Source organism: Atractosteus spatula, chromosome 1, assembly GCF_055471065.1.
Source record: "Atractosteus spatula isolate fAtrSpa1 chromosome 1, fAtrSpa1.hap1, whole genome shotgun sequence".
Lineage (NCBI taxonomy): Eukaryota > Metazoa > Chordata > Actinopteri > Semionotiformes > Lepisosteidae > Atractosteus > Atractosteus spatula.
Window position 1 is genome coordinate 12,029,798 of NC_142706.1, and position 25,986 is coordinate 12,055,783.

At 41.2% G+C, this 25,986-nt stretch overlaps 1 protein-coding gene across 4 annotated transcripts in view; it reads right to left on the minus strand.

The window, feature by feature from the left end:
- Positions 1-720: 720 nt before the first annotated feature.
- Positions 721-25,986, minus strand: part of zcchc7 (zinc finger, CCHC domain containing 7) — a 118,235-nt gene continuing 92,969 nt past the window's right edge. For all 4 annotated transcript variants that reach the window (XM_088911124.1, XM_088911127.1, XM_088911111.1 and 1 more), the window contains 3 exons: positions 4,350-4,445; positions 3,118-3,235; positions 721-1,763 (listed from right to left, as the gene is read on the minus strand). In XM_088911124.1, the coding sequence (XP_088767250.1) occupies positions 1,297-1,763; positions 3,118-3,235; positions 4,350-4,445 (681 nt within the window). In that variant the 3' untranslated portion in view covers positions 721-1,296. The remainder of the gene's footprint in view (positions 1,764-3,117; positions 3,236-4,349; positions 4,446-25,986) is intronic.

Genomic DNA, 25,986 nt, shown 5'->3' on the forward strand with positions numbered 1-25,986 from the left:
TGAAACCTGAGAAACCAGCAATCTCAAACTGAATGTTAGAAATGACCCTGGGCACCAGAGTGTTGTTGTTCTAGCTGACAGGTAGGTAGTTATTCTTTGCATTTATTACTTCATTGGCTGTACTTTAAAAATTGCATCAGACTGACCATCTGGTTAACCAGCAATTGTTTTGTTTTAAAATGTAAATGTAACACCCCCTTAGTTTCATGTTATCTATTTTTTTTTTAAAGTTAGAAGTTATTTTAACTCTTATGTGGGCAGAAACAAAGCCCTGCACAAGCTCCGTTATTCCTCCTCCATTACGCTACACTATGTTCTGCTGTTCTCTGAAACATTGAAGACATCGTCATACTTTTGGGACAGTGGGGGCTCCTGTATCTTCAGCATGTTTTCATCTGACATGGGCTTATGGGGACAAGTGCAGATTAATGGGTATTTCTGAACAAATCAAAAGTGAAACTGCAAGATATAAAAATGATTTTTTCACTGTCTCATCTGCATGTAGGTTTCCCAGCAGAAACTGTTTTACACAGCCTTCACCTGAAATGTACTTAACTTGGTTGGTCAGTCTATACTCTGTTTTAACATATAAACTTTTCTTTCAGCTCTCACTTACCTGCATATTCACTTCACAGTCACCATAAGAAGCAGGCCATTCATTATAAAAACCTTTTTTTCGAGTGATTTGAAAGAACGAAGCAAACTGCTCTATTATTATTAAGATTATTTTCATGGGGAATCCATTATTTATTCGATTTCCATAATATTCTTGAAATTACAAGTGGAGTATACTCCTATGTCATTGACAAGAAATCTGCACTGCCATCTGAGGGCCTTTTGGAGAACTGTTGAATATCATCATGGAAACAATTTCAGATCCGTATTGTTGCCAAATATCTGATCAGGACCAGATTAACAGGGCTTCTGAAAGCACCACAAAATCTTGCATGTGCCTCCCCCTAACCCCCGATCAAGGGGAACAATACTTTCTTCAACACAAATAGATGACATATTCAATGCTACATTCTCATGGTAAGGAGCGTGTTCCAGATGTTAAAGTGGAAACAAGCTTGTGTAAAAATACCCTAAAAAAATTTAAAAGGCTTTTCTTCTACGTGTAGAACTGTACTTGTAGAAATGCAGCAGTCACTTTATTATATGTTTGGGGGGGAACAAGGAATAAAAAGACCGACTCTCTGTTATTCCTGCTCTCGTTCTGAATGATAAAAAAATGGGCTTAGGATGTGACGTGCAGCACGAGGGCGATGGGGAGCATGTTTCCCCGTGCGCTCCTGGCTATCGTTTCCTTCTGCGCACTTTCTGTTTGATGAGAAAGAGGTCCTCGTCTACGGGGAAGCTGTTGTCATGGAGACGGCCTTGCCTTCTCTTGGCCTTCTTTTTCGGCCTGAGTTTCCTGGGCTTCTCCTTGCTGGGCTGGCTCAGCGTGCTGAAGAGGCCTGGGCTCCTGCTTCGCTTCTTTGGGTGAACGGAGACACCCGAGGAGGTTTTTTTGGGGCCCCTTGGAAAATCCTCAGTATTTTCCACCACCTCCTGCCGGGCTTTTCTCCTCTGTTGCTTAAGCAGCCACAGCTCCTTCCGTTTTTCTGGCCAGGTCTTTGTCTTCTTGTTCTGCTGCTTCGGCTGTTTGCTCTGCTTGGGCTTGGGAGGCTGGGCCTCCCCTCGTTCCTTCTTCTCCTCCGCCGTGCCCGTTTTCCTCCTCTTGCTGGCTGGCTCTTCACGCAGTAAACCAGCTCCGTAAAGCTCTGAAGGCATCGTTAACAACAAAGCAACAAACAAAACAAAAACATGAACAAATGGTTGGTTGCCTTCTCCATGCTCCCTCCTGTTCTGTTTATCCTATTTTCATGTCGTAAATGCACAAAAGCCGGCCTCGCCTCTCAGACCAGACACACTAAAGCTTTAGCAAGAGGGTGTCATTTGCGGTGTTAATTTCAAGCTTCGACACTGTGTGCATAAACATCATACTCATAACCTATAGAAAAATAAACTGAGTATCAGTTTTTATTCCCACACATTTTCTTATTCCATGTGCTTATATAATATGACTTATCAGGTACAGTTTTTTACAGATTTCTTTTCATTTTATACCCACTCAATGTAGAGCTGCCAACTGTTTCTTTCCATCTCTCATGCCCATACAGAGAGAGTGAGGAATGGCCGGCAGGTTCCTCCAACACTGAGCCGATCATCTTCCGACACACTGCAGGCTCCACAGCTCCCTGAGAGGACTGCAGGCATCGACCGGAGGAGCAGTGCTTCTGTTACCGACACTGCTCCAGGCCTGCGCCCGTGAAGTCGAGAGATCCCTGGCCAACCCTTCCCAACCCCGTTCCGGAAGCAGGCAGCCAATGAAGAGCAGTCACATGGGAAGTCCTGGTCACAGTCGGCTACTGTTATGATCCAGGCTCAAACCCGCAAAATCAGAGCCACGGAACTCAGCCTGTGCTCAGAGCGAAAGCCTTTACTGCTTGAGTCACTCGAGAGCTCCAAGGGCAACACCTTTCGAACGACTAATGAGAATGAAAAGGGACTTAGAACCGCAGTCGCCAAGCTTCACTTCTGCACTAACCTGCCACACTGAAGCACAGGCAGCCTCTGAAGCACTGCTCTGGCGATCGCTTCACTGAAATGGGGCTAGGCCTTTAACTGAAATCTCTCTGTAGTCTCTGTGATGTGTAAGACGGAAATGTTGGGTTCTTTTTCTAAAATGTTACACCACAACCCTCAACACAGACAAGCAACGCAGGCCGTCAAAAAGTATTTGTAAGCCATATTTAATGTTTTTAATCCTAACGCCTTATAATTATTAAAGCCAAGATAAAACATACTGTAGTATACTTCAAAGTACCTTGACAGCAACGTGCAAATAAGTCCAGTTTAATGTGACTGAGTGCCAGGTCACATCTTTTAAAGGTTTTTGTGCACCAAACGTCCAAGCCTGCAATATCCCTGTGCTTTGGACCATTTTGAGTGTCACTATATACAGTAGGTGTCTCTGTTACTGTTCCTAAACACTGCCACTGTGCCTTTGACTGGACTGGTCCCAAAGTGCCCTCTACTACATGGACCCACCATAGGAGAAAAAACATCACAGACCTTGAGCTCTCTTCCAAACCCGGTGATTCGTTCCCTCAATATCTGGCTTTGTGTCATAGTAAGTAATGAAAGGGAGAGTGGGGAACGTATTATTGAACATTCTTTTCTGCTTGCATTCCTAGAAAAACAAGATCAGACACATAATATGATGTCACAACATTTCAGATGTTTCAACGTGTTACACTTTGATAAAGGCTGCTAATTTGTTGAAAGGGATGTCATTAATTATTGTTCTGTTAACTAGCAGTTATTTTCATCTTGTTTTGCTATGGCTGCTGTTAAAGACAGCAACAACTCATACTCAAGAAAATATGCCACTATATTGAGGAAATCGAAGTGGACAGAGTGAAATGTTTTTTGGGCAAACATGTCAAAAGGAGAATTCACTCTATATAGTCTGTTTTTCATCATTAAGTGATGACTTAAAAATCCCTAACAATTGTTGGGGAAATTTTATCTAAAGAAAAGTATTGCTGGTAATTTTAACGAATACTTCCAATATAAAGGCCAGTGGATAACTTAAAGACTAACATCTATTAATAAAACATTTATTTTAATTCCAGTATTCATTTAGTTTTCCCTTAATCTTCCATTTAAAAAAGTGTATGACTTCACCAACAAGGCCTGACAGGCATATTGGCAGAAGTTAAATTGACAGTAATATCCATACAGTAATTTAGTATAGCCGACACATGCTGATAAACAGTACACAGCACATAATATTTTAAACAAACAAAGATTATATCCTTAGGATTATCCTTTGTTAGTGCTTGGTTTTGTACTTGGTGCAGAGTATAGTATTACTTGAAACAAATACCACAGTTTTAAAGATCCGATGACAAGACTAAATTACTACTGTTAATAATAATAAATCTAGGACCACTGGTCTGTGAATATTGGAAGTGTAATAATTGAACCATAGTGAAATAAAGGGGTTTCTAAAATAATTTCTGATATTTATGATACAAGTAATGCATTTCATAAAATTATTTCAAATATCATGACTGTGGCAAATCAATTCTTTTCATATAGTTTTTTGGTCATGTATGTTCTTTTCATGGATTATTAGGATGCACAGAAAAAAAAAAGTAATTCAAATGTGGCTTGGATCTGCGCGGTTTTATACAGCGGTGCCTGTGTGTCCTGTAAGTGTGAGAGAACGAACCTCTGTCAGTCTGCGGCTGGTTCACAGCTGCACACAGGCACTGCCAGCGCAGATGAGGTCTACTTACATGTCCTAAATGCCCTTTTCGAGAGCAGTTGTAGCAGTAGGCCGGGTTTTTCTGTTTCTCTTTGTCATCAGGTATGACAATAGGCCCCGAGGAAGTCTGAGATGGAAAGGAAATAATCACATCAATGAATGATGTTAATATACAGTCTAATGAAAAACAGGGGGGTGGCAACAATGCATATTGTTATGATTTGGGGGCAGCTGGGTTTCAGCAAGGTTATCAATGTTACCAGCAAACTGACCTTACTCAGTAAGTCTGGTATAACAGAGAAACTGTTCTTGGTCTAGAAGGAAACTAACATGGTTGAGGACACAGATGATTATACTCAGTCCTAATCATTTACTCAGGTTAATGAACTTCACAGTACATCATTATGATTGCCATGCTGAAGAATATACATACATATTGAACAGTGACAGGGCCATTACTAGTGAGGTCATTAAGTTAGTCTTCATTGGAACAGACCACAGAATAAATACAGGCATACACGTTCACAAAGAGGAGAGGAGGAGAAAGAGAAAAAAGGAGAAGAAAGACGAAGAAGTGAAGAAATAATAGCATCATCATCCTCTTCCTCCAAAGCTGTGCCATGGGAGAGTTCCTCTTGCCAATTTAACTTGGAAACAGATTCTGTCCAGATAATCCTATGACTATAAAGAGGGTCTGAGCATTATTATAAGGCAGCTAGCTGTCTTATCTACTTTAGGAAATTTTCATGTCCTATATTGAGAAATCCTGAGGATAAAAAATCTCCTAAAATCTCTCCTATTTTACTGATACATTTTGTTAGCATAGGGAATTTAGTTCTCATTCATCTGTAGACATCCTTGTTTTAGAGAGGGATATTTAGTCCTGGGTAGTATCCATTTTTTATTAGGACTCAGTTTTTCTCTCTTTGGCCTATTTAGGTTTTATGAGGTATTTAGATTATAAGAGCAGAGTTCTGGATTTGCAGAAGGCAGGACTAAGAACTCCACCAATTCCACTGGCACAGTGTCAGAACTTGTTTGTTTGTTATTAATTACATACCCTCCCTATTTTTATACCTTCATGACACCCCCTTTGTTGCAACAATATCAACAATCTCTTCACAGACAGTACTTTATACTATATAAAGAGAATGTTTCTAGTAAATCAAGCATCTTCTGGTTTGCCTGTACTGGTAAATACAAGTTGAAAGATAACTTCAGGAGCAAAACACGGCAACACAAGCAAGTGGTCTGCAACAATAGTTACACTCCTGTTGTTTTCAATCAGTTTCATGTGTCAGAGGAAATGATTTTTGGCTCATTTCACAGCCCTTCTCTAGCATTAACAGGGGGTTCCCAGCATCTGTGACACATTCCAGTGCAACCTGAGTCGTCTCTGGTGTTCCCTTTGCTTCCAGTCGAAATTTCAAATCTGCATAAATTACCTGGAGGGATGGCTTTGTTTCCTTGTGCTTAATGAAACGGCACAAAAAGATTACTGTGGCGAAAAATATCTTCATAACTGGTTTTACTCCCATGTGATTTGAAAAAGGCTTTTCAGTCATTGTTTTTGACTTTCGAACATGCAATAAATAGCACGTCTAAAACGATGAGGAAAAGCTGCTCACTAAAAGTACCCCTTTGAAGTACTGTTTTTTTTATAATCATGGCCTGATTGTTTCCTGGATTAAGTCATTAATATTACTGACATACTCTGAAAGCCAACATTTTGTCTTTTACAGTCATGGCTTTGCAAAGTCGGTTTATTTTTAAGGCATTTGCAGTAATGAAGAGTGATGGCTTGAGAGTTAACCTGAAGAAGCCTGGCTTTAGGAGTGCGATAACCCTTGGGTCATCAGCCTTTCCTTTTCCATCACTCCGGCCTTCTGCTGGGCTTTTGGGCTGCTCTGCATATTAAGCAAGAGAAAAAGCAACTGGCTTAATAGAGCCTCTTGTTACTGTGGTAGAAATGAGCAGTAATGAAGAGCTCTGGACCCTGAATGTAGGATTAATGGAAACTCACTGGGAGCAGCAGAGTGGTCTACATCAGCAAGTGCTGCAGCTAAACAATTCTGGAGGCAGAATCTAATTGGAGTACCCTGCAGTCAGGGAGTGCTTTTTGAAACTACACAAAAATAAGCACAGAAAATGTCAATGTTTCCATCACAGTTCTTTTGTTGGGAGACATCCAGATAATACCAAGGCCGTGTTTTTACAATTGGTTCTTTGTCTCCTCAGTTGAAGAGTTGTGGCCTGGAACAAGATGACTGGATTTGTGATGGCTAGGGGGTAGGGAGATCTATAAATAACTGAATTGATAACGTGTTTTTATCACTGCTGGAGAACAATTACACATTTCAGATTGGTGGTGAATTTTTTTGAACCTGGGATTTTTTATGGATGACATAAATTCTTCAACTGTTCCTTAGCTGATAATGAGGTCTAATTTGCCATTTAATTGTCGCATGAATGGGCTGTTCAAGTTAGCAAGAATTCCATGACTATCAATGTCACGAGAAACTGGAAGAGCAATTGGCGAAGTTACTTTCTTCAAGAGTACTAGACTAAAGGCTAGCTGGCAAGTAATGAAAATCATACAATTAAATATTTCAGGCACTACTTGATTTATAACCTAGTGGATGAGCACAACCCTCAGCCCAGATTAATGATGGAACCAGGGATATTGAAACAAACAATTGTCATAGAAGTCCTACTGCAGAACCGTGTTTGGATTTTTATGGTTCCTAGCTTAGGACATGGTGTCTGACATTCAGACCATTGCTCTGTTTTGGACTTACCTAGTATTAAACCAATTGGACTAATTTAAAAAGATATTCTACATTTTCTGCAGGGTTTCAAGAGGGAAAACTCTAGAAGAATGAGGTCTGTAAGTGACATCGTCACATTAAAAAGTAAGCAGTGGCTATAACTATAGGAATTAGCGCCACAAATCTATCGGGTCACAAAATGTGACATGATTCATTTGTATGAATATGATGCAAAGTGGGACATGCACACCAAGGCGTATCTATCCATACTGCATATACATGTAAACAACTGAAAAATGAGTAAGGGCTCTGGATCTCTAACAGGAGGGTTGTGGGTTCGAATCCAAGGTGGAGTTTGGCTCTTGAGGAAGGTACTTCACTCAGAATGCTCCTGTAAAATGCACCGCTGTATAAATAGGTACAAATGCAAGCTGCTCTACATAAAATTATCAACCAAATAAATTAAAAATAATCATCATCATCACATCCCCTGCCTGCCCTTTGCATCTACATTAATCCCACAGCCTCACTTAAGCAAGTATAAACAGCCCTGGGAACACTAATACTTATGCTATGTAGGTATGCTGCTTTTTTCCCCCTCTTTCGCCAAACCTCTGAGATGTTAAGGCATCATTTTATTAAATATAAAAATGTCTGTTATCAACTCACTTAAGGCTCCTAATGCTCTGATATTCGGCCAAAGCTCTGGACACGAGCGCTGAATGGAATAAACTATTCATGAACAGCCTCTTTGCAGTTTCTTTTTTTATTATTTCTCTTTTATTTTTTCTTCCCCTCCCTTACAAACATTAAAATAATCTATATTTTGTGGGACGATATCTGCCAGCGATTACCCAGGCTATCAATATATAGGAGTAATAACCTGGGAGATAGCATTACCTAGGAAAAAGGTCCGTCCCCATCTGCTCTTGGCGCTGAAAGCTTTTCATGCTCCAGTAAGTTCAGTAAATATCAGCCGATAAAAAGCGTAAGCCTACCACACCACGGATTTGCTCCTAATGTCTCCTCAAAGTGCAGCCCCCGATGCAACGATTACAAATGATTTTCTTCTAATGTCATTTTTACATAACCCCCTTTTTCTTTCCGCATGAGTAGTTCGCCGCGGAATGAATGAATGCCATTAAAACAGTTAATCATTATCTTGGCGACACTGGCCTTCCTCCTCTTTGCAGGACGGAATCACCATCACAAAGGCCAGGAGATCAGCACACCCAGACCCCGACCTATCTCCCCCTTGCTCATTTTTTATGCAAATTGGCCTGTAGGGCCAGCTCCCAGTGTGACCTTGAGCTTCCCTTATCTAAACCCACTTTGATCCAACAAGAGCTTTCTACACATCCAAAACTCATTACCACTGTACGTGCATGTGCTTGTGTGTGCGTGCGTGTGTGTGTGTGTGTTCCGCTGCTTCTATTAATTAATAGGATTGCCTCCCACAGTTCATCCACCCTGTCGCTGTTTCATTAGTTTCTTCTCTGCTCTTCTCTTTTTAAATGGATCCTGGGCTTGCCTGCTTTGGAGGCTTTTGCAGGCACATGTGCCGCTACATAAGAGCTACCCCTGATAACCTGTGCTCACACATAATTTTTTTAAGAGGCATCCTGAGACTGATTAACCTGAACTTCTGTCCTAGCGCAGGACTCCCACTGCCTCTTTAATCTCACAATGCATGCAAATAAATGACTGCTGGTCTTGCAGGTACTGCCTGCAAATCTTTGGTTTTCATACAGTTGCATGAAATCTCTGTTTAGTTCGATTAAGTGAGCCATAAATAACCACAGCTGTAATACACATGCCGTGAGAGGTCTGTGCAAGGTTCCAACCTACAGAGGAGCACAACGGCAACCGTGCAGGGAAAAGAGAGAGCAGTGTGGCAGTGTGGAGAGATTCCTCCAGGACAGGACCGAGACTCAGTGGTCAGCAGGCAGGAGTCTATCACAGGTCCCACTGGCAGTAAGTCTATATGATACGGGTCCCTTAGCTCAGCTCTGGGAGAGATGCAGGAATGCATAGAATGGTTGGTTACACATACTCATGGCAGGTCAGGGAGGTCACGTTTTGCAGATCATAATGTGCTTCATTCCGTAATACCCCCAGCAGCCTGTGCTTAGCCTTGGCTTTAAGTGCCTCCCTAGCAAGACGTCTGGAGAGCTGCCCAGCAGAGAGGCCAACAGGCACAAGGCTCTGAGGTGGGGGGTGCGTGGGGGGGGGCTCCCGTCAGCACCATCAGCTGAACTCTCCACGCTGTCATCTCCACGCACCGATTCGCCAAACAGTCGGAACCAAGATCCGAAGAATTAAAGCTTCTGTACCGAGCGCAGAAACTACAAAGTACAGGATTACGATGGTAAGTTGTCTAATGTCCTGTGCAACACGCACAAGTGCTCACGTACATGAAACTCCGGCCGTTGCGCCAACCTCAAAGCACGTGGGAAGGAGGGGAGCTGTGGCTCTGGCCATCAGAACGAGTCAAGCCTGGTACAGCTGGGTCAGAGAAGAGCTCAATTCAGAACAACACGGCCGTCTTATGACTTTACGGGTTTCAAGTTGCCATCCACGTTTCATCACTGAAACGGTACAGTACCTTTATTTCGACTGACACATTAAGAATAAGGGATTCGCTGGGGTTTAATAACACATAATGACGTGAACTCCAGGCCTGGCTCAACCCAGAACCCCCCCACCCCCCAAGAAATAAAGCAACAAACAGGTTTTACCTCTGATTTCTGGACATTAAAAAAAATCGTGAATTTTTAGCCGTTGGTTTTTGGTCCCGTTTTTGCGCCGCCCGGGAAGCCCGCTGCCCTTCGTCCACGAGGCTCGGTCAGGGCAGGATGGCGCTCATGCGCCGCGGCTCACTGCCTCTTCCGCGGGCCCTGGCCGGTCAAAGAGGCCGAGGAGCTCCGGGACGCATGGCCGGGAATCCGAGAGCTCCCCCAGCTCGGACGGCCGCTTGTGATTACCCAGCCGTGAATTATCCCCTGTAGATCAAATCTGCCACCCTCCCTCTCGCACACAGCGGTTTAGCTCGAAATAATTGGGGCTGCCACGGCGGCCGGAGACGGGGAGACCTCGAGAAATCCTTAGACGCATGACGGAATGGAGGCCGCATGTGCTTCGCATTACACAGGGGAAAAAAAAAAAATCCTATTCCGCTCACCGTCAGAAAAGACTCTCCAAAGCCGAAAAACATAGCTAAATCATTAGAAGCAAATGTGGGGGGGAAAAAACGAACTGGAGAAAAATACATTTTATTTTTGTTAATATTGCATTTTAACTAAAAAACACCACATTAAATAAGTCCTTCGAACAGAAAGCTAAGAATTTGCTTCTACTGTATGTAGTGGATCAAGTCTAAAAATTTCCTGTTAAACTTACTCTTAGTGCACAGATATGTGCTTATTAGATGTAAAAACAGTAATGAAAATAAGTCAAATAATAAATCAGATGTCCACAGAATTTTTGTACATGCAGATGCAGGAGTGTGAAATACTCTAATACCACGAAAAAGAATGGTTGGTTTTAAAAAGTCAGGAACTACGAGAAAACAGTTTCACAGTACTTCAGTAAAGTTAATCTCTTAATTTGTCAGCTGCGCAACACATCCTGACTAAGTAGATTCTACAGCTAGCCCAACAGCTCATACAAAATTGCCAATATTTAAGTATTTGCAAAGCTATAGTCTTCCCTTACCATATTGCTTTTAAATTTGGAAAACAAACTAGAAATACTACATAAAAATACTGTACCTGAGCTAAAAACAGAAGCTAAACAAATTCAGTGTGGTACTTGCTCTAGCATTGAAAAAATGCAATTTTATTTATTACTGAAATTAAAAATAATTCAGAAAGTCACCCAACATGACCAAAAATTAGTCAAGGAGACTATTTGTTGTCTTTAAATGTAATATTTTACAGTTTAGCCTTCACTGGATTCTTTCCCCGGCAGCAAACAAGACCATTCTCATTAATTGGATTTCTTTTTTAGCACCTAAAATTTTCATTTTACTTTAGTGGGAATATATTTAAACTTCATTTTCAACCCACCCCTATAAGTCTAAAATTTTTAATGAGACCACTACGAATTAAATGCCTTTAGATTTATTAACTGTGAGAAAACCTATAAAAATCAAACAGAAAAGCAAAGATGTCAGCCTATAATTATCTAACAAGTAAGTTAAAAATTCTGAATTTTAGACCTTGTACTTTCTTGGTAATTAATCCTTGGAAAAAAATCAACATTTATTTTTGTAAAGCATCTTGAGTTTTCCTTATCCTATATCTCAAATCTAAACTTTGAAAACTGAATTTTATCCAAAAGTAATATTGTTTAAAAACAAAAATATAATTTTGCAAAATCAAATACAAATTCCAAAAATGTTTATTCATTTACAAAAACACATCACAGATATTAAATGCTATGCTGGACAAACTAAAACCAAAAACAGCAGGATGAATTATATTTAAAAGCATTTTAAATGTAAAGCTATTTTTAGAAATTTGACAAGTTTATGCTGTGACCTCATAAAAATACTTTTTTTATGAGAAATTACATTTTAGATGATTTTCTAAAGCAAATAATTGAATCTTCTCTAATTTCAGGTTTTTCCCTTCAAAATGTTTTCCCCAATGCTAGGTTCTAGAGACTGTATTGACAACTGGAAGTGAAGAGATTTGTCACCTGTGTCTTCACAGGAGAAAAACACCAAACACAACTGAGGCAGTGCAGCTCACGTATCACCAAATCACAGATCATCTGAATACTGTACTAACTGAGCACTTCATTTGCCTGCACTGCAATCACCCTCCTAGCTACCCGGCTGCCGCTGTACTAAGACTGAACCAGTAAAGCCCCCAAAAAAACAAAACAAAAGAAATGTACCAGAAATAAAACGACAAACTAAGCATTCCAGAGGTTTTCTCTTTGCGAAGGGGCTGATTCTTAACACCTCTCAAATATTTAAGCGGCTTTGTTATAACAGCATTACGGAAAAGACGCTCCCAAGTAAAAGCTCTTTTATGTTGTTTCTGGTACTGTATGTAACCACACTGAGCCACTATGTTATAAAGCCCTCCCATGACTGTAAAGACTAGAAGACATCCAGTACACAGTGCACATTGTAACATACATACACAAGCATACTTGTTTAGAAAGAGTAACTACTGGGACTGTTATACTAGGGATGTTCATTCATTTATTCTATAAATGATAAATTATTTGTCATTATAAATTATAATTGATTTGTAATACATTTTTGTAAGATTAGGATTATCTGATACAAATTACAGCATTCATTCAACCGCAGTGCTTTAGATCCACTAGGTAACGTCGTGTCAAATGTTTTCGGCTACAGTCGGCAGCACGCCCAACGCAAAGCTGGAGCAACTACTTCGCCGGGCAGCAGCAACCTGCACTTCTTCACACGCACCCCAGGAAATATCTGGGATAAGAAAATGAACTGGAACTACAGAAGAAAACACGTGAGTAAATTGTTATGTCAGCATAAGTGTCATGTTGCAGTGTCAGCAACTAAATTTAAAAGAATCTCAACTTCTAAGCGTATATAATACTCTAATACTCAACTGTCTAAGAATCTTAGAGAATTATTTATTGCTTACCTTCAACACACACACGGTATTTTTCAACCCTCCCAAATCAGAGTTGTGTTGCTGAAATTTCTGTGAGAGCGTTTGCTCCAGTATAAAAGGCACTATTGGATTCCTGGGATTTGATTTCTTGGGACAGAAAGCACAGGGAGTAGATGCTGTGCTGTGACTCACCATTTACTTCATTCTTCATGCAAGTGGTAGTAAAGATATGCCAGTAAATTAATTTAAACACCCGTCAGACAATATTACGACAGCAATCAATTCGAAGCAATTTTCTAAAACTATGGTATTTCATCTAATGATTTGGCATGACTGAAAAGGCAATCCTAGACTATCCTCTTAAAACACATGGATTTTTTTTAAATTTAGAAGAATAGCAGTCACCGAGCCAGTTCATCACTCTTCAGCAAGGGTAGTACCACTGAGAGAGGCAAAATACTCTTCTTAAATGACAGTCTCATGAATACCTTGATATGCAAGAACAGACTAAGACTAAATATAGAGTTTCCCTTCGAGTCTTTAGACAGAAACCTGTTTCTGAAATTCAGGGAAAAAAGCAGCTTGTCAGATTTGCGTTAATGTGACAGAAAGTGAATGCTTGTGATGTACAGTACGTGTTCATGTAAGAGCATGGCCATCAGTGCCTCACTGTGTGCCTTTCTTCATGTTCCTCTAAGGCATGTGCTCGCAGACACTTCAGGCCAGAACGTATGTAAAGAAGAGCATTCCCGGTCTGGACAACACTATGGACAGCTTCGCACACAGATGGGTTTACATGTGTATAAAAAACCCAGTAACATTCTGGCCTATATTAAGGGATATATGAGGAGGGAGAAAGCACCCATGGAAACTCAGTAGACATTTGACCTTTCAGCCTAATTTATTCATCCAATAACAAGCTGAATTTGATAGCTATGGTATTTTGTTAATAATTAGCATCACATCAGCATCGAAAACGGCAGGATCTTCGATTAGCTAAAACTCATTATCTCTTTGATACCGAGGCAGTATTCGCACTGCTCGCACATCAGGGTGATATCAAAATTGAACTGCTTTCTTGTTAAAAGGGGTGTTTAATCAAACACAACACGAGCAGGCAGTATTAGGTATCCCCAGATTACCTTATCCACTGGTCCATAACAGCTACATTTCCGATTAAGGCTCATTCAATATAAAAGTCAAAATAAAATGCAAACTTCACCGCTTGCTACAGACAGGCATGAAGCAAGCAGCCTATCTCAGCAGAGTCCCGTTAAATGCCCACTAATACAGACCATGAGAGGTGCAGTCCAGCTTCCACTGAATCGTCTATGCAAACCCTCAGGTCAAGACGTTAGTCAATTCTAACCTCCTGTTTCTTCTGCTGCCTCTGGCTGTAACATGTCTCATGTTCTTTGATGCTGATATGCTTTACTGTGTAGCCATTAACTGCAACAAGGATATCATGACGCACACAGCCAGCTCCACAGCTGAAAACAAATGTCTCTTCACAGTGTTCTGTCTGCATTAGACTGGACCTGGTCACTAGTAAAGTCTCAGTAAAGGAGAGGAGACCAAACAGAGATAAGCCTGCCCCCGGCTGGTGTTCTAGAAATGCAAAGTCACATATCCGACATGGGTGAGTTGCCATACTTCAGATCAGACATTCACTGGAAGTGCTTTACATGCTGTGGGAATTAACTTGCATTTCTTAAGAGTGGGAGGGCTAACCGTGGTGTCACTACCAAGTCCAAAACAGACAAGGGTGTCAGTATGTGCTAAACAGCACTCGAAAAACTTACTTGCCCTGCCCAAAGCCCTGCTCTCCTTCTTTGAAACAGATATCATGATCTATGGAACAATAAATGTTAATAAAAATACATACAATAAATTATTTCAGTGAGACACCAGGATTAGAGGAACATGCCAATAGCTCTCTAACAAGGTGGAACCACTTTTTAAACAGCCATTTCTATTATGAACCCTCAATTTGAAAAAATTCACAGCCAAAGCTACTTCGAAAAACTGAATTAAGAAAAGCAGGGCTGCAGGCCCACAGCACATTTTTCCATCAAACTTGTTTTGTTGGCAAAAGCCGAACACTGCAAGAAACATTCGTTTTTTTCATTACTATTACTGGATAAAAAGGTATAATTTTTAGAGAGGTTGGCAGGTTCCAAACCTTAGGTTTTCTCTGAGGTCAAAAAATGTGTTTGGCTATGGCTGGGTTAGGCAGGTGACTCTAGTGAGTCAGGTTAAAATCTGGCTCAGATCACGAGCGCTAAGAATGTATTTGTACTGAAGCCCAGTTCTGGAGTCATTCAAATGCTGGGCCACTTGAGAAAGATGTTGGGGCTGCGAAAGACTATCTGCTCCGGAATCCATAGTTCTTCATTAACCACAATTATCTTTCAATTTTCCCTACAGAAGCTGATAGTTACAGAGCATTTAAGAGGAGAGAAAAGCCGAGAGGCAGCGCAGCCATTTGCCAGGCAACTGAAATATTAATTTCAAATTAAATTCTCGCAGACACAAAGGAGGCCTGTTATCAGCAGCAAAGTCTGAAAAACTCTCATCCTCTCTGAATTCATGCGCCCACAATATTGTGACACCCTAATCTAAATAGAATGTATATTTTTATGCTCAAAGGTGCATGTGGGCAACTAATACATATTAAGTATGCACAAAATGCTTGAGTGAGGCATTAACTAATTGTAATGGGTAACACAGAACCCAAATAATAGCAGCACAAACAGTGCAGAACACTAGTATTGCATGTTAAAAAGGGGGTCTGATGGCAAGTTACTGCCTTGAAGCTTTCATGTCTATCAGGGAACCATAATGCTGCCAGACCTCATACAGTTTTTTTTACATTACCTTGGAGGGTGGCAGACTCTTAATCCTTAAAACCACATTAGTTAAAACTGTTACAAATGACAATCAGCGTGTGCAAACAGTGCTTGTGTAAATGGGGGATTTATGAGTGGGCTGCAGCTCTGGACAGTGTTTGCATATATTATCTCAGGCCCATGGGGCCTTCCCAGATGCTCCACGCCAGCCAGATACTGTAAACAGAGAAGGAGGTCACACACGGCCTGCAGAAATAAAATTACGTTTTACCCCCTTACAATATGTCATTTGACATGTCGTACAGTATTCTGCGACAGGCGCTGGTGGAAGAAAAATTGTATTTTACTTGTTGTCGGAAAAGGGAGTGTGGGACACGGCAACAATATGGAATAGGAAAGATGAAAGGGAGAATCTCCAAAGCTGTCTCCAAGCCATGTCAAAGTGTATTTGGCTTTTCCTTTTAACACCTCGACAGTCTTTTACGCAGTAGTGTAAAAGTCATTTTTGTAATCACCTTAAAGAAATCTGTTATTGCAGCTTTTTTACCACCCTGCAATAAAGTACACAGGGGTATGGCGTTGTATCAGGAGTTTGATCAATATACCGTAAATCACTGTACCTGCAGATTCTGTTAAGATGTGTTAGAAAGGAGCTCTTTTTCAAATTACTTACTCATTTTTTTGTCTGACTTGATTTGTGCTCCTTTTTCAGAGCTGGGCAGTTAACTGAAGCAATCTGAGTGAAATAGCTTGCCTCAGAATGGGGCAGCAGGACTTTACTCCGGCCGGGATTAAAACTCATCACCTTCCAGTAAAAAGGACAGAGGCGTTCAACTACACGACACTGAGGCCAGATGCTTAGGCAAGTTCAGAATTTACTGCCCTCCAAATAAACAACAGTATGCAATCATGCTAAGGTGTGCTACAGATGGCTTCATGTAGCTGATGCCGATAGCTCCTAGAACACCCAGCTAGTCACAGACATTGCTGATGGATTTCAAGTCAAGGAAACCCACAGACCGAATTCAAAGCAGGGACTGCTGGACCGTAGAGGAGAGGCTAAACTGTTGGCAGGTCAGGAGCCCAGTAGTAACATTCTTTCAACAGGGACTGTCCTTAATGGACAGCTGGACAAAGATAAGACTGAATTCAGTTCTTCGGAAATGCATACGGCTGAGGTTCATCAGATTACACAAGCAGCTAGTGAAGGAATCACACTATAAACCATCTTTATTACAGAAAACCCCACATTTTAAAGATGAAAAAAGCCTACCCTGTTTGTCTGACAGTAGTATCTACAGTAGCTATGGTGTGTACTCAAGCTATGTGGTTATGGGGTTTCCTTCCACACCTTGCTAATCCTCTTTGTAAAGCAGTGTTTCTGTGTTTTCTGTCCTGAAAGCTCCAAGACTCGATTTCCAATTGTGAACCCATGTCCTTATATTATTGTTGATCTTCAAGAGGTCCCCTGCAAATACTTGCATGCAGTACAGAAAATCTTCAGCTTTATCAGTTTGTGTACAACAGTCCTTATAGGCCAGAAATTAGGCTGGTTGCTCTCCTTCATATGCACATACTGTATATACAGTTAAAAAAAAGAAGAGGAAATTCTGTTTTAAGGATATAAAAAAGATCATTTGTATGGAGGAAATATCTGTATTAGTCTAATTCTTCAACGACTGATTCATCATATCTCATACAGTAGCCAAACAAGTGACAAAGACTTCTAATTAGCACAGCATTTCCAAACTCTTTAAATACATAAAATTAAGAAAAAAAACAAGATGTTCAAATGAGTAAAGATGTCCAAGGGCTTTTTGTTTTACAAGTATGCCTTTGTAATAAGTGAACTTTGTAAAAACCCCAGATTCACCTGTACCCCTCTTGTGACCAAGAGAGTTTCTCATAATAGAATAACAGAAATAAATCTGTGCTCCTAGTATTTCACCTTACCAAACACGTCAAGGCAAAGCCATTATTCGGAACAGAAGAGGGCTCTGTCTGGACTGCAAGGTGTGTTCTATAGTCCTGAAAATCAGTTTTCAGATCAGCTTTGTTTTGATTCACATATGTTTTCATAACATCGGGGACTGAATACTATTTGCAATGTCCTGGTTTTAGGTGCTACTTCCATTGCTGAACCTCATTTGGAGCCTGCGTGAAATGCTCCTGTTAGAGTCCAGATAAGAATGAAAAGCCATTAACAACTTCAGTCCTGTGCCAGTGACACTGGCTCTGACACTAAAAGCTCTGCGTGACTCCCCAGCCTCCTCGATCTTGCGATGCAGGTCTGCTTCGCTTCCCCAGGGCTCCTGGAACAACTGCATGTGACAGAGTGCTTTAACATGAGTGGCACAAAACAGCCTGCCTCAATTTGTACAGGATGGATTTATCCTTGCGGTTTTTATTAGCTAAATGATTATGAATCATCACATTTGTTTTGAAACTGTAACCAATAATGCCTAAGAACTTTCCATTCAATATTTTTGTGATTTTTATTTGTTCACTACTTCTCAATGTTGGTGCTAATGGAAGTACATCTTATTTTTACTCCAGTGTGTTTTTCCTCAATGGGAATTAAAGAGGAGAAGTCTGGAGAAGTCTTTCCAGAACTTTCCTTTGCATTTTTAAAATTATAACCCAGAGTTAATTGTATGAATCACAAGTATTAACACAATGGTGAACAGTGTTGCACTGTCCTGTTGTGACAACCCAAGAAAGCATATGGGTATGTATTTAAAAATGCTATACGTTTTTATTTTATTCGCGCTACTCAAATGTCTGAGCCCCTGCATCTGTGAACTGGTTTGAATGTGTTGATAAATCTGTAGAGGGTCCTCCTTGTAAAAATTAAAAGGAATAGGAAATGCACAGATAGAGAGGGGATATTAGACTCAGTGTAGCATTTTGCCATTTTCTTGGACCAGACGTGAACGATGAGCCAATCCTTTTGTGTTAGCTAGCTAACAAAGCTTCCGGCCTGAAAATAAATCCCCCGAATGTAATTCCCTTTTGCTGCCACTATCTCGGCCAGTCAGTCAGTAAAGGTAGTTTTAAAACAACTACCATATCCGCACTGAAAATCCATTCCAGCTAGGATGTGTTTTCTGGCACTTCACAAAGTGGCCATTTGCATGGCGACCATGACAGAGGCACTTCACGTTTAAACTTATTTGGTTTCCCCTCTTTTGAAGGCACGATCTTAATCTGGCGTGAGCACGGACGGCATTAAAATGGGATATAATGTTCGCTTTTAAAATTCAATATAATCCTTTTACAACTTCTCAAGTCGGGTCACTATTGATTCCAAAATGTGATGCTTTGGAGCATAATAGCTTCAGGGAAATACCCTCCCTAGCAAGCAATTTCGCAGGGCCGAGTTGGTATACGTACTTGGGAGTGATTCAAAACGCTGCCCGATCCATCTCCCTGAAATTCAATGTTATCGTTTTCCAACCCCTCAAACAGTCGCCAACTGGAAAGAGGAATAAAAACAAACAAAACGGTGACAAGCAGAGCCTGATGTTACAGAGGTTCTGAATTCAACAGCAGTTTTTTGTTGTTGTTGTTGTTGTGGAGGGGGAGGGGGAAAATGAAAAAAGTGGAAGCCCGTTTTCTACACATTTTGTTTTCTACATAACTGCATACCAGCACAAACATGCACACCTGCACCTACCAAGAGGAGCTCGTCTAATTCCCAGTTCCCTGCTGGCAAATATCAGATTACCAGGGGAAAGATTTCAGAGAGATGCTTAAATCGGAGGAAAGAAAAATATCACAGAATTAACAGTGTGACAGTGAACAAAAAGAAAGGATATCCATATTTTATTTACCATCTAACACCTATCTGGGTCTTTATGACCTTATTTCTTTTTTTTTTACATTTGCAGAGCGGCAGATGGACTGCATAAATAAGCCAAGTGCTATGAGGCTTCAGACGATCCGATAAACCCTTTCAATTTTCATGCCAGCTTCTTCTTCTTTTGTAATTCAAATCTGGCTGAAAAACTGGCAGCTCTGAAGACTGAAAGAAGCACTGCCACAAATACCTTGTAATGCTATCGACCTTGTCCGTCCAACCAAGAAGAAAGGGGGAATGCATATGTGTCTGCACTCATTCTGATAACACAATTCATTTTTTTTTTCTTTTTACTTGGGACAGGATGTGTGTGTGGGTGTGTGCGCGGGTGGTGGCGGCGGGGTGGGGGTTGAGTGGCAAGCCCTCTTCCCTGATCATTCCCCCCCCCCCCCCCCCCCATCCTCTCAGACCTTCCTTCACATCCCTACAAGACCGACACAAACACACGAGCACAAACGTGAGAGGCTTGCGTTTCTTTTTTTAAAAAAAAATCAGTGCTGCATTTAAAAGAAAAGGGATTATTTCAAGTCCGTATTAGAGGTGCCGAGATGATAACACCGGGGAACATCATAACCAGTTCCCCATTCGTTCCTTTCAGCTCTCTCCTCCTCAAGTTTGTCGATGAGATCAACTCTTTTCAATCACCCAGCCTGCAGTCAGCGACCACCCCCCCTCCCTCCCCACACACACACACATTTCTTTTAATTTAATCTCTTTGCCCCGTTTTCCGTCTTGAGATTGCAGTAATATATGGGGAGAGGAGGTAGAGGTGGGGGACGTGGTGGGGGGGCAGGAGGAACTCTTCATTGTTCCGAGAATAAAGAAACAGATCCGCTTATCGCTGGCCATCAGAAACTTCATTAATCACCCTGGCTTTGTGCCCTCTAAATTGAAAGGTTATCCCAGGGATGCTGTTCCCTCCACACACACCCACCTCCTCCCCTTGGCTGTTCACGGAAGGACATGGGAGGACTGTTCACAATCCCCTGGATCAATTGCTAGGAGTCGGGGGGGGGGGTGACACTTGATTTTAAGACAGCACCCCCCCCCACCACCCCCTTTTTGCCACACACACAGTACTGGAGAACAAACGGTTTGGATTAAGTTTAGGATGTGTAACATAGCCTGAATGGGGAAAAATGAGCCTAGCTGATCGTTTCTTTCTGGGGGGCGGGGGGGGGCTCCCAGAAAATCTTTCTTCTCGCCTGAAATTAAATGGCAAGACAAACTGCCTAGCCACAGATATCAGGCCAAACCTGCGACCTACCCGCCAGTCGTAACATTACAACTTCTTGTCGGCGGAATTTTGTCTTCTGTGGGCTTCATCCTTTGGCCTCGTCGATGTGTAGCTTGTAATTCCTTGAATTCTTGTGTTCAACACATACTTTTCAGCCTTATGGTGGTGAACGTATTGCAATAGTTTAATTACTAGTTCAACTGTTGTGTCCTTAAAACAAACATTTTTCTTCAGATACAGTAAGAAACAAAGTGTTTTTACGGCAGGAGTGAATGAGATAAACGCCACTGGCCTGTCTAGACCCCGCTAAATTCTGGTTTCATTACAGTGGCTCCAAATGGACCAAATAACCACTGATTGAGCAGGTTTCAGCTCAACCAAACCCTTTGCTTGCTGTAATGAGAGGCCAGGAAGTCGTGACAGAGACTGTGGGCGTAGGGCCACTTTCTCACAGGGCTAGAATCTCCCCTTCGCTTCCCTGGTCGCAGTCCACTCCTACCACACAGCAGAAGAAAAAATGCAGGGGTCTCAGTTGTCAGCGGGAGAAGAGAGACTTTCAGCACCTACACTGTACCCATCTGCAATCTCTGCTGTGTTTCAAATGCGAATACCGTGCGTTCTTGCTATAAAGAGTTCCACTAGTCCAGGACACAGTTTTCCGATGTATTACTGCTGCAAGATACCAGTATTGAAAAGGTTGTAACACAGCTGCCAGCTGCATATCCAGCACTCATGAATTTCAAGCAGTAAGTTCCATTCTTGTGGCCTTGAACTGTACCCCAGACTAAAGGCCTGTGCCTCAGTAGGGCCCAGGCAATCACACCAGGTCTGCACAGGTCCCTATGTTACCTTGGTATCCCACACTCCTTACCTTTCAACTTCACACCTCTGTGAACCAATAAAGTTTTGCGTCAGCCCTTTTAATTGCTCCTCCAACACCGCCTATTAGCTGACAATTATGAGACCATTAAAATGCCTAATAATTTTGCGCTTCACCTAGCTCAGTGCCATCCTCTGCACATTTATATTCCACTATCTCACGTTCTGTCTCAGAGCCTATTTCACCCAGGCGGTGGTAGAGGAAGCCACGAGAAGCCTGTAAACACACAACCTCCCGCAGGAGCCAGTGAGAGATTTGCAGAGATACGCCGAGAAAGCTGTTCAGATGGTCAGATCAAATCTCTTGAAAAAAGTAATTCTCAGGAAATACCCCCCCCCAAAAATGCAAAAAACATGAAAAATATAAGGACCTTTTCTTCATTGCCATGTAATGATGGCTTATTTTCTTCATTGTGCTGAAACCTGTAAAATTCTGGGCTGAGGTATTCTATCTGTAACCCATTGTCTTGTTTGTTTTACGCAGCAACTTGAAAGCCTGTTTCTCAATACACATCCCAGCACTGGCAACAGGAGACCCTCCAGTCAATAAACAAGATTACATCAAACCTTTGCTGCAGCTGCTCATGTCCCCCTGTGAAGTGCATTCAAGTTGTTTTCAAACCCAGCGTCACCTTCTCGGGCCACATTCTGATTGATTTATAACCATGTTCCCATGTCAGCTTCTCAGATATTGTTTTGTTGTCAGGCATCACACCCTCTCTCCCTTGCAATTTAATACAGTGTCATACAAAAGCATTCATTCCCTTTCAATAATGTCCCATCCATTCACGGATTTTCGAACTGCTTCTTATAATACAGAATCGCGTGGGAGCCGGAGCATGCCTTGGCAAGGCTGGGTACACCCTAGCCAGGACGCCTGTCCATCACAGGGCAGACGGACACAAACACAGACATGCACACACGCGCATGAAGGCCAGGTTTCGCACACGCCAATTAACCTGCCAGTATGTCTTTGGATTCTGGGAGGAAACCCCCGCGAACAGCAACCCAGGTCTGGAATTGAACCCAGGGCCCCAGCGCCACAAGGTGGCAATGCCAACCACTGTGGCACCAAAACCACTCCTCAGTGATGCCCCATGCTGCTGAATTACAGATTATTTCGACACTTCTTTTAAGTCAATAATTTTAATCAGAATTTACTCAAACTCAACAGTTTCATGGGTGGGAAGACGTAAAACTTCAGCAAAAAGTGCAAAGAAAAACAAAAAATGCAGCATGTTGATTGCATATGTATTCATGAGTTAATACTTGACAGCAATTACAGCAAGCGTCTACCGATTGTGCGCACGATAGGGAGCAATTTTTGTTCTTTATTTCTTTGCAAACGTGCTCAAACTCTTTCACAAGTATTATTCATGGACAGCAATTTTCAAGTACTGTCACAGAACTCTTTTTGAATTGAAGTCAAGACATTGACCAAGGCTTTTTTTGCCACAGACGGACAGTCACTTTCTTCTTGTTGAGCCTAGTGCCCGTATTCCTGCTGAAAAGTAATTTTCCGTCCCTGCTTGACAGCAGGAACGGTGCTGACTGGGTGATGTGCCGTGCTGGGTTTGTGCATTTAGACCAAAACGCTCCAGGTTTGTCTGGTGTGACCCCAGAACCGTGTTTGCATTATCTCTCAGAAACAACTTACTGTAACACTTTGTCTCCATTATTCAAAAAACGTGTATATATAATAACAACCATTTGTTTTACCATGTCCATCTTGTTCACTAGAACTGTGTCCAGCGCAGTGCCAGCCTGGGACATATGGGCCTTTTCTAAAGACATGGCCCCAGCTCATACCTTCCTCACTACTTTAAGCTGCTATGAGCTTGAGTGCAGATACAAACCACTCCCGCCTTGAGTCGCGCAGTTAGAGACAACTTTTCTTTGCACAGACTCGAGTACCATGTGGAGGCAGCAAACTAACTCTTCCACCTCCATTCCTTCTTTATATGACATCCTTGATGCCACAGCACTCCAGGGAACTTCACAATGGGCATTTGTGAGAACAGGGAGGGATGGCAATTGGGATCTGTGGTTTTCCGTTTGTTGAAACATGGTCAGATTTTCTTACTGCACACGTGGTACATTATTAAACAAACAGAAAATGATCTTGCGAAAATTAAAATAAGTCAAGTGGCTAGACAAAAGCACACAGAAATAGAAATGCTTCCAAATAATATTCCTAAATACTGACTGAAAGGGGCTTCTCCAGGCAAGGGACACGGGAGCTTAAGTCAAAACATTGAAAATGTCTACACATCTGCAATAAACCAGCTAACCTTTTACTGATGTTAACTAAATGCTCACATGTGGCACAAAACTAACTTAATTAATTAGATAATGAAACATGATTATGGGGAGGAAAAAACATATAAAAAATCCTGTGATAAAATTGTTTAATATAAATGATCAGCTGTTTAAAAATAAAAGACATATAGAACTGGAGTGTCCTGTACAAATGTTATTTAAATTTGCCAGATGACATGAGGATCTGCTTCTAAGCACTGACCTGTCTACAGCCTTGTCCTCCTTCCTATCATTAAAATACAAAGTTAGATATTTCTTGCAGACATTAATGTTAAGTTTGTGCAAGATGAATCTCAATGGATTTCAGCCTCCATAGAATAAGGAGTGCTGTGTAAGGATGTCTGGCACATGAAGGTGGCTCAATGGAAAGCAGTCTATAAGGAGAAACGAAAGAATATGGAAAACAGAATCCCAAATAGGAGGAAATGAGAAATGGTGACTTACTGTATCGCACTGTAGCCTTGCTAATGATATTTCCTAAATCTGGAAAAACATTTTGTCGCAGGCTTTTTTTTTTCAGATTAAGAAAACTAGTCACTCAACGGAATCCGAAGTTCATCGGATGGGCTTACTGCCTTGATTAAACACAATTTTAGCACTGCACTGGTTGGAATGAATTGAAGAACAAGAGCATACAATCTACACTGAAAGGGACGCCCTCGCTAAGTCTGTGACACGAAACCCAGTTTTGTTGCGGATGCAGACAAGAAGATCCAAGAAGCAACCGCAGTTGTACTGGAGAAAACAAAATGATTGGCACCAATGTTAAGAACAGTTCTGATGACAAGACGACCAAATAGCACCAATGCCTACAGAAAAAAGAAAATGAATAAATGGGTATATTTACTGTATTAAAAATAAAGCTGGAAAAGAGTAGACAGTTAAAATTCTACAGAATAGAGCCTCTTAATAAATAATCTTAACAAGCATCAGCAGAAGTAAAGGGGGCAATATAAAAAAATCATGAAACGATCACGAAATTAACACCAAATCAAATCTAGTGTAAGAGCTAGATCGTTCGGTTCTTGCCTTGTGAGCAAAACCCTTAAATTTCCTGGAATGTTAAAATTAACTACTGTAGGTGCAAGTGCAATGCACAGAGGCCAGCAGTTATGTGCTGATGTAGAGTACTTTTCGTTAGCACACAAGGGCCAAAAATCTGGACGTACAGTATTTAAGCCTTTTAAGTTCCTTAGAAGATAACTCATGATGTAATAATATTTCAGTGACATATAGACAGAGCAGGGGTCTTAACTAACACATTGTGTCTTGTAAGTACTTGTAGGAAATCTCACAAAGTAAATCACTGACAAAACATTTTTAGGTCTGTACTGTAAATAGATTATATACTGTAATCTCAAATTTCATCTGTACTTATGAGAGAAATAAAATCTGTCTTCTTCGTCTTATTATTATTGTTATTCAGGTGTTTTAGAGAACTATTTTAGCTCCCTGTGTCTTAATACCTATGTGCAAGATACTACAGTTTACAAAGAATTTTCATGTGGTGGTCTAACTTTGGAAATGAAAAAAAAAACCGACAAAATAAAGGAATTCATGAACATGAATTCATGAGCCCTTTCCTGTAGACTGCAACGACGGTGAGCAGGAAAAGAATTCCTTTTATTTTGCAACACTGACATCCAACGAATTCAATTTGGCAAAAACAAAACAAAAATCTGGAGAATTTTACCATCAACTGGAAGGTGTTCTTGGTAAATTTCCCAAACGCTCTGCTGACTGTACTGTATATCACTGTGACTCCGGTAGAGTGCATGGGAACTCTTCCACATAACGCTGGTACACCTCAGAGAGTACGACTCCCAAGTTTTTCCAGCCTTACTATCTCAAGATGCAAGAGAAGGCATGCAGGTGCACAATAATAAAATATGAGAGTTTCACCTTCTTTTGGGGCTTTTCAGAGTTAAGAACTTCAAGTTCATTACTTAGAGGTTCTGCACTTGAGTAAAATATACTCATTTTGCTTTAGCTTATTCTTAAAAACGGATTAGTGAGCTAAATGATTCTGTAATTGCTTTGTCTGTGAAGAATCCAGACATGCCTTGCATAAAAAGCACTTTAGAATTGCAAGGAATATTGCATACATGCTATATTTCTTTATATATGCCATAATGTACATTTGTAAAA